Raw genomic sequence first — 10019 nt, 5'->3', positions numbered from 1 at the left:
TGGTATGCTTCGTTCAGTTACGTATTCTTGTTCTAATAAATTCGAACGTAACAAAAGATGGTTTATAATTTGTATAAAATAAAATACCAACATGATTTTACGTAACGTCAAGTTATGTACTACTAAAATCCTACTTATCGGTTACAGTGTAATACAAGACATATTTTATGTAATATTCAAAATTTACCTTTTTAAAAAAACTATCTAATTTTGCCGTTTTAACTTTTTCTAATGCTATTTTGATATTCGAACCACTCAGTCTTATTCTTTTCATTATTACTAGTACTACTTCGACACTTAACTATACAACTGACTGACAAATCACATTATTAATAAAATATTAGTTTAAAACTTTAAAGGTTTGAACTCGTCAACTGCGCATGAAACACTACGTCTACACAACTAAAGCGACTGCAGATATTGATTTGATATTAAACACACATTGTATTACTAATAATAAATTAATACAAAAAAAAATGACAGCCGCGTGCGCGATTAGCTGGCCACAGCCACCAACGATGAACTCAATCAAGATGAAACACTGAATGCAGCCGGGACAGGATCTTTAGCAAACGCTACTATCCCCACGTGCCACGAGGTACACCAAAACACGTTGAATCACTACACAAATCGCTGGTAATATTGACCACCCTACAACTGGGGAAAACAAATTAGTGATGGCAATGAAATTGCAAATGAACGATAATTACCAGACGATTAATCACAAACTCAACAACAACGTGGTTTGGGACGACTGCAAACAACACATGAAAACCTGATGAACAATGAAAAACAATGAAACACACGATGCTGACTGTACATCGAAAGAAAAAAGAGTGATTTGAATTCACAACTGACATGCAAAGGAAAACTAAATGAATGAACCTTCAGTGTCACCACACAAACAATAAAAACTGGAAAAACTAAGAATTTTGTGACACTGAAAGCACGACTAGACGACAGGTAACTTAAAGTTTTGAACATTAACGAATCTTTGAAAACATGAACTGATAAAGATTCCATAGCTGGCCGGTCGCACACGAATGCCTGATAAGCATCGCCGATGAAGGCTGCAACTGTGGAACGCACCGTTACGTGCACATGAAAATGATAGCATAAAACTAATGAAAGAAACGAAACATGCGAAATTGAATACAACATACTCCCCCCCCCTTGAAAGGACTTAAGCCTTTCAAATATATAATACTAATACAATAGGTTTCAAATGTTAAATTAAGCATAAAATAGAATAATAACAAACAATGAAATAGTTAAATAGTGTCCTCCTCCTCCTCGATGCTGGGAAGTACTGACATTTTGGCTGTTGGACGCTGAAATTCCTTGCCTGCAGAGTTAATGATGGTGACCACACGAACTACTCCATCGTTTCCTGGATGGACCTTGGTAACTCTAACCATTTTCCACTTGAGTGGTGGCAGGTTGTCTTCCTTCACCCTCGTGGAGCTCACCTTGTCGAGGTGAGGGGGCTTGAGTACTTCCGTGACCCTGAGAGCTATGCCAGTAGGTTCAACCATGCTGGACAGGTCGAAGGGTAGAGGTCAGACTAAGAAGTTCCAAAGGGTAGGGCGGACTCTTCAGCCTTGGCCGGCAACCGTCCTAGGTGAAGGTAACACCGAATCCAAATCCCCCTGGCAGTAGGGTTAAAATGCAGTGAAGGATATCACTCTAAAAACCGCATTATGAACGTTAATCTCAACCGAAATGATGTTACTGCTCCAGGGGCTGAAATGCCCCAGGAGCTTACTTCGCTGGGTGGGCAAGGACGCCCAGCGAGGTCGAGAAGCGATTCTAAGACCACCGGCGTTCCTGCACAGGCGTCGGTGGGCACCCACGTGGGTGTCCAGAGATGTGCCAAAACAGGAAACGGACAAGGAATCACTGGAGATAAAGGACACGACGAGGAAAGTAAACTACCGAAACCTTCGACTCGAAGAGCCGAGGAACAAGCCCCTTCACCTTTTCACATAGGGGTGACCAGTCAGGCTCCTGTTGTTTCTAAAACTACTACTGCTGACATGGACCAAGGGCGACGCGAGGCGGTGGCTCCACAAACGATAAAGGATGATGGCCAATCCAAGGCAGAAAGGAAAACAATTAACATTGGAGAAATGAATGAAGAGCAACTGTTAGGTATGCTTCAGAAATGTATTACCTCTATGGCAACTTTTGCTGCGAAGACCCGAAATGTTCACAAGGAGCTAAAGGATATGCTTGTAAACTCAGATAAGTTAATTTCACAGTATACCAAAGTAAAGAGCATGAGAAATAGTTCATCCACCGAACGTCCCAAGACGAAAGAGACTGCCGCGTCAGGAACGCCTGGATCCAAGGATGCCAAGGAAGCTAACACAACAGTTCTCTGTACCTTATTGGAGATAAAGAAGCAATTAGGGGTACAGCAGATTGCTATTGACAGCTTAGCTAAGAGTCAGAGTATGATTTCGGTTGGTGCGTCGAACAGCGTGGGAGGCTCTGATAGCAAAAAGGTTCCTAGTCGTCTCAGAAGGCAGAATACTCCTGCCGCACCACATATAGCCTCGGACATGCCAGTAGCCGTCCATCCGAAGCCAGAAACAACGAAGCCCACAAAGCAGAGTATTGTGGAGAACTCAACTAGCGAGGCGGTTAATAGTTGGTCGGAAGTTGTTAGGAAGAAAAGTAGGAGAAAGCCTGCGGCCAAATTTCTACAACCGGCAATTATCGTGAGCAGAGGCGAGGATAAATTCGCAGATTTACTAATGGATATTAAGAAGAGCACCAGAGCGGAGGCGACCGGAACATGCATTTCCAAGATAAGGGAAACTAGGAACGGTGGTTTATTAATCCAAATACGTGGTGGTGCCGAAGAGATAGTTCGAGTTAGTGATGAAGTCCACAGGGCAATGGGCCCCAGTATCTCCATTAGAAGGCCGGAGCAACGTAAATTGGTGGAGATACGAGATCTTGACCCTAGTGTAAACGAGGGAGAGATTGCCAGTTCTATAGCCCGGGATTGCAGTATTGGTATAGCTGACGTTAAAACCATAAGTCTTCGCAAAGTTTACGATGGCGGACAAACGGCGGTGGCGATAGTTCCAGCAGAAGCGGCAACAAAAGCGTGTGCAGTTGGGCGCATCAGAATAGGCTTGGTGTACTGCCGAATTAAAGAAGCGGTAAAAAGGGTACGATGCTTCAGGTGCCACCGCTTTGGCCACGAAGCTCGGAATTGTACGGGCCCAGATAGGAGCAAAAATTGCAGACGGTGCGGCAATGAAGGACATTTTGCATTAAAATGCACAGCGGACTCCAAAGCGCTAGACATATATAGGAGAGGAGACTTAGAGGAGACCACGAGAACGCTGGAGGTGGGTGCTATAGGCTTTAAACCGCTAGATGAGGAGGCCGACCCGCACGCAGGATGATGCTGCGGGTCCTTCAAGTAAATATTGGAGTAGGCCGGGCCGCGCAAGATCTGATGAGGCGGACAATGGAGGAGATTGGGGTTGATGTCCTTCTAGTAAGTGAACAAAACCGAAGTGGCAGCGAAGAAGATGGCTGGTTTCCAGACTCAACAGGGCGGGCGGCTATCTACGTGACGGAGACGGTATTGGTCCAGGGCATTGGTCCTAAAGAAAGTGGCTTCAGGTGGGTGGAAGTTCCAGGACTAAGGATATATAGCTGTTATTGGCCACCTAGTTCAAGCTCGGACATCGGCGATTTTGAGGACTTCCTCGAACGCCTCGAGCGAAGCATAAGAGAGTCGAAATTACAGGTGGTAGCGGCAGGGGACTTCAATTCTAAGTCCGGCAGTTGGGGAAGTCCGATCGAAGACGCTCGAGACGTCCTATTGGCAGACCTAATGGCTTCGCTGGACCTGACGGCGATCAACGAGGGGGGCTCTCCAACCTTTGTGCGCGGGTCTTCTGCTACTCATATCGATGTGTCATTCGTGGCGTCGCAACTAGTCAGTAGAGTTAGTGGTTGGAGGGTCCTAGATAAGGAATCTCTGAGCTTGCATAGGTATATTTCATTTGATATCAATCACGAGCAAGGAAGGGTAAGTAATCAGCAAATGGAGGCAAGATGGAGTTGGCGGAAGCTCGACCAGGCGTTGCTTAAATCATATGTGTCAACAGTAAAGTTAGAGAATGCAGAGAATGCGGCCGGTGGAGCTAATGCACTGACAGCCATTATTAAAGAAGCCTGCGATAGAAGTATGCCCAAGGGGGTATATAAGGGAGGAAAAAAGGCGACATATTGGTGGAGCAACGAAATAGAGGAGTTGCGCAAATTATGCCATTCAACCAGACGAGCACTCAAAAGAAAGCGACAAAGGAATGGGGCAGAGTTGGATGTTGAAAAATATAACGAGTACAAGGAAGCCAGAAAAAATCTAAGATTTGAAATAGAAAAGAGTAAAAAGAGATGCTGGAAGAAACTCTGCAAACAATTGGACTCGGATCCATGGGGCTTACCCTATAAAATGGTAACGAAAAAGCTTGTAGGAAGAAGACCTATCCCTGGGATAAGTGAACGACTGGAGCATATAGTAAACACCCTATTTCCAAGCGAGGCATTGATAAAGTGGCCGATCGTCAATCAAATAGATAATTTTCAAATCATATCTGCAGAGGAAATTAAGAAAGTTGCGGATAAAATTCCAATAGGTAAGGCTCCGGGCCCGGACGGCGTTCCAGACTTAGCCATTAAGTTAATAGCCAAAGCCCGACCTGACTTATGGAGCACGGTGTTTAATTTATGTTTTGCTGAGGGTCACTTCCCAGTTGAATGGAAGTCAGCAAAGTTGGTGCTCCTGCAGAAGGGAAATAGACCGCGGGACGAGCCATCGTCATATAGGCCCATCTGCTTGCTAAACACTGCCGGCAAGCTATTAGAAAGAATAATAAAAAGCAGGCTTGAGGAGCATTTAGAGAGCAAGGAAAATCCAAGAAATGATAATATCAATTTGAGCGACAACCAGTTTGGTTTTCGTAAAGGCAGGTCTACGGTGGATGCCATAAATAAGGCAATGAAGATCATCGAAGCAAAATCAACAGGTCCTCTCTACCGTAGGGAGCTTTGTGTCTTTATAGCTTTGGATGTTGCTAATGCGTTCAATTCTGCTCGCTGGGATAAAATAAGCGATGCTTTAAGCAGGAAACAAGTACCAGAATACCTAGCACGGATAATAAGAAGCTATCTAAGTAATAGGTCATTAATTTACGGAGAGGAAAAAAGCAGAGCATTGAGTGTAGGCGTCCCACAAGGTTCTGTTATCGGGCCTATACTCTGGAATATTATGTATGATGACCTATTGGATATTAAGTTAGGAGAAAGCGACCCAGGAGTATCCTCAGCTACGCTTGTTGCCTTTGCGGATGACGTGGCTGTCATAGCTACGGGCAAGACGAGGCAATTGTTGGAGGTGGCGGGTAACAGGGCGTTGGACGCGGTTTCAAAGTGGATGCTTAATAATGGGCTAACCCTAGCGGCACATAAGACCGAGGCGGTAATGCTGACAACGAAGAGGGGTTATGGTGACCCAATTTTTGAAGTTAGTGGTACGGTAATCGTCCCAAAGGAGAGTCTTAAGTATTTAGGCGTGGAGCTCTCCCGAGTACTAGGGTACGGGCGGCACATCGCATCGGTGGCTATGAAAGCAGGGGCTACGGCGGAGGCGCTGAGCAGAATTCTTCCAAACGTCGGTGGATCGAAACAGAGGTCAAGGAAGCTGCTAGCCACGGTAGTTAAGAACCAGCTGCTTTACGCAGCCCCAACCTGGGCAGCCAGTCTGCGCCACGAAAGGAACGTACGCATTTTAGAGGCACCACAAAGGAAAATGGCACTAAGAGTGGCGATGGCCTATAGGACGGTTTCGAAGGAAGCTATATTGGTTGTGGCGGGGATAATCCCGGATCACCTGGAGGCGGTGGAGAGACAGGAAGCATACGAAGAAATGAAGCTGGGTAGAACTGTAGACAAGAAGGTACAAAGGTCAAAAACATTCGACAGATGGCAGGAGGAATGGCAAAACGGAAGAAATGGCGGTTGGACTAGAAGATTAATTGGTGACGTGAAGAAGCGGGCGACACGAAGCACGGGGAGTTGCGACTTTCATCTGACGCAGATGCTGACTGGGCACGGATGCTTCGGTCAGTACCTACATAGGTTTAAGAAGCGTGAGTCTCCTAAGTGCGTGGACTGCGGAGCAAACGAGGATGACGCCGAGCATACTCTGTTCAGGTGCGACAGATGGTGGCAGTCAAGAAGGGAACTGGAGTTTAAAATTGGTGAAGGAATGGAACCGGAAACTATCGTGGCTAGAATGTTAGAAAACAGGGCGACATGGAGTGCGGTCAAGCGGTTTGTTAGCGACGTGCTAAAGACGAAGGAAGAAGAGGAGCGGGCAGCACAAAGAGCAGTAATTATATACTACTAGTTAAGATTTTTCTAATATGTGGGCCGAAGGCTAATCTTAGGGGGTTAGAGGCCCCTTGTTTTGTTGTATATATTTTCTTAAAGTATTATTTTAATGTACATTTATTTATGATGTATTAGTATAAGTTTTGGTTTATTTTAATAAACGATGCGGAATACTGGGGGAAGGACAACCCTCTGTGGTGAAGTGCCTCCCAGTAATTCTGTGATTCATACACAAAAAAAAAAAAAAAAAAAAAAAGGTTGTCTTCCTTCAAGATAGCCAATGAACCGACCTTAACATTGTCCTTTCGCGATAGCCAGCAGCCTCGTTTATGGAATTGTGGAGAATATTCAGTGCTCCACCTTTTCCAAAAAGTTTGAGCTTGCAATTTTACCAGTTCTTACCTTTTTAATCTGTTTAGAGGTATTCCAGTAGAATCAGGCTCAGCGGGTAATGTTAAACTTCCTCCAACTAAGAAGTGGGCTGGGGTTAATGCATTGAGATCAGATGGATCTTTAGATATAGGCGATATAGGACGCGAATTTAATACAGCTTCTATTCTGCAAAGCAGAGTATTCATTTCTTCATACGTGAGAAGACCCATTGCATTAACCTTTAACAAATGTTTTTTTGCTGATTTCACAGCCGCCTCCCACAAGCCACCAAAGTGGGGTGCGGAAGGGGGTATGAAATGCCATTAAATCTTGAGGTCTGAGAGGGAGTCTTCAATGGAGCGTTTTCCCTTGGTTGGTAAAAAATATGAATGAAGGATTTTGTTGGCACCGACAAAGTTTGTGCCATTGTCACTATAGATATGACTGCAATAGCCTCGACGAGATAGGAATCGCATGAGAGACGCTAAGAAGGCTTCAGTAGTAAGTCCACTAACCAGCTCTAAGTGGACAGCGCGAGTCACAAAGCAGACAAACACTGCAACATAGCACTTAATGTTCAATACTCTACGTATGTCACTTTTAATTAAAATTGGTCCACAAAAATCAACACCAGATCTAGCAAATGGACGCTCAATGTTAACTCTTTCCCGAGGAAGTGGTGCCATGAACGGAACAGTTAAAGATGGAGTAGAGCGGAAACAAAGTATACAGCGCCTGATAGTTTGTCTTGCAATAATTCGGCCACGAATTGGCCAATAGCGAAGATGAATGTTAGCTAACAATCCTTGAGGGCCAATGTGAATTAAACGCTTATGTTCATATTTAAAAATTAGTTGGGTGGTTTTGGACTTAGCTGGTAGCAAAATTGGGCATTTGCTGGTGTAGACAATATCAGCATTTATAAGTCGACCACCAACCCGCAGTAGACCATCAGCATCAATAAAAGGATTCAATGTCCGCAATGCGCTACGACGTCCAACTGGCCTGTTAGCCTTAAGCTCTATTAAATCTGAGGCAAATGATATGGACTGCACCTTTCGCAATAATACCTTTTCGGCATAAGCTAATTCAGTCACACTTAAGGATGTAGATCGCCGGTTGGAAACCACCTTGGTATGAGCATTGTAACAGAATCTTAGGATATATGCTGTTATGCGGATCATTGTGGACCAAGATGAAAATCTTTCTTCTAATTCATTATCTGATGAGCAATTTAGTATGAGAACCGGTCGAACTATTTTGATCTCAGGTAACTCAGTGATGGTAACATTATTGGATGGCCAAAGGTCTTTGGTCTGACTCAACCACTCAGGACTATTCCACCAAACCTTGTTTGTTGATAATGATTCAGCAGAGCACCCACGCGAAATTACATCAGCAGGGTTGCTATTTGTTGGTACATGACGCCAGTGAGAGGGATGAGTTAGGTCCAGTATTTGTGCTATTCTGTTTGATACATAAGACTTGAGTGGTTTGTCACTATTGATCCAAGATATGACAATAGATGAATCAGTCCATAAGATGACATTATTGGAGTTACAATGAATGTTGATACGGTCCAGTTCTCTCTTAACCATGTTGGCCAATTCTGCCAATAGAAGTGCTCCGCAAAGCTCTAAGCGCGGAATTGTACTGGCCTTTAGTGGAGCTACTCTAGATTTAGAACAGTATAATTGGCATTGTAATGTGACAGCTGACCTAAGATAAATGCAAGCACCAAAAACATTCTGTGATGCATCACAGAAACTATGGAGTTCCATTGCTGCAGTGCTATCAAATGGAACACAGCGTGGGATTGACAGCTGCTCTAAACACTTGAGGCCTTGATAAAAATTTGTCCATTTGTTTTGCATCTCAGTAGATAGTGGTGTGTCCCAATTTAATTTTGATGACCACAGTTGTTGCATGAACATTTTACCTCTTATTAGGACAGGAGTTAGGAAGCCTACTGGATCATACACACTGTTTACGTTGGAAAGTAGTGTTCGCTTTGTCATATGCATAGGTCTTGACAAATCCTTAAATACAAATTTAAAACAGTCAGTGCTCGGTTGCCAAGTGAGACCGAGTGTGCTGATAGTTTCCTCATCATTAATTGATAATAAATAAGTAGGATCATTTTCAGGAATCGACATTTTTGACATGACTGAACTTGAATTTGAACACCACTTTCGAAGAGGTAGGCCAGCCTTGTTAAGTTCATCAGATAAATTTTGAAAAAGGTCATGGCATTCACTTTCATTTTGACCACCACTGAGCAAGTCGCCAACATAAAATCTTCTTGGATGGCACGCTGGGCTGCATGATTCTTAACGTTGTAGCTTAATTCAAGTAGGCAGCGAGTGGCAAGATATGAAGCTGCTCTGGTACCGTAAGTCACTGTAAGAAATCTGTAATCCTTCAACGGTTCAGCAGGACTGTCTCGATAACATATTCTCTGTAAATCACAATCTTCAGATGACACACGAATCTACCTGTACATTTTAGCTATGTTTGCAGTAAGTGCAATTTTATGTATTCTAAATCTCAGAATTATAGAGATTAACTCGAGTTGTACAGTAGGTCCACACAATAGTATGTCATTGAGACTGTGACCAGACTTAGATATAGCAGAACCATCAAAGACTACACGCATTTTTGTAGTTAGGCTGCTATGTTTGAATACTGAATGATGCGGTAAGTAATATGTGGAACCAATAGTACCTTGAGCAACCTCCATATGACCCAAGTCGAGATACTCCTTCATGAATTTCTTGTAATCCGAAGCAAGTGTTGGGTTTTTCAATAGTTTATGTTCTAAATTGTAAAAACGCTGCTGAGCCATAAACTTTGAGTCGCCCAGTATTTGATGGGTCTCGAATAAACGGTAATATTACTACAAAGCGCCCAAGGTTATCACGTGATACGTTAGATTTGAAATGATCTTCAGCCTTGGTGTCAGAAGAGAATTTGTTGAGTATGGGTAGCCAATAAGTGAAACAGCTGATTGGTTGGAATAACATACGAGAAGACTTGCTGAAGTTGGTAGCATGTCATTGATTTGAACTGCTCCAGTAAATACCCAACCAAGACTAGTGTTGTGTAATTTAACAAATGGGTTGATTTTAAAACTTTCAACAAGAAATAGTTCAAAAATTATCTCGGCTCCAAGCAAGATATCAACTGAAGCCGGTTGATTGAAGTAAGGGTCTGCTAGACAGCTA

At 43.5% G+C, this 10019-nt stretch overlaps 1 protein-coding gene across 1 annotated transcript; it reads right to left on the bottom strand.

The window, feature by feature from the left end:
* Positions 1 to 7118: 7118 nt before the first annotated feature.
* Positions 7119 to 9640, bottom strand: LOC112599808. Its single transcript, XM_025346867.1, has 2 exons — positions 9363 to 9640; positions 7119 to 9114 (listed from the first exon to the last, which is right to left on the bottom strand). Exons 1-2 carry the CDS (start codon positions 9638 to 9640, stop codon positions 7119 to 7121), a joined length of 2274 nt encoding a protein of 757 aa, XP_025202652.1.
* Between the last annotated feature and the right edge of the window lie 379 nt (positions 9641 to 10019).

This window comes from Melanaphis sacchari, unplaced genomic scaffold (assembly GCF_002803265.2).
Source record: "Melanaphis sacchari strain LSU unplaced genomic scaffold, SCAv2.0 Contig554_pilon_pilon, whole genome shotgun sequence".
NCBI lineage: Eukaryota > Metazoa > Arthropoda > Insecta > Hemiptera > Aphididae > Melanaphis > Melanaphis sacchari.
Note: the sequence above shows the minus strand (reverse complement) of the source record. Positions and strands in the feature narration are given on the sequence as shown.

Coding starts and splice junctions, on each gene's coding strand:
- LOC112599808 (XM_025346867.1), bottom strand. CDS start 9,640: ATGGCTCAGCAGCGTTTTTACAATTTAGAACATAAACTATTGAAAAAC. Junction 9,115..9,362: donor GGACCTACTGTACAACTCGA/GTTAATCTCTAT, acceptor AGAATCATGCAG/CCCAGCGTGCCATCCAAGAA.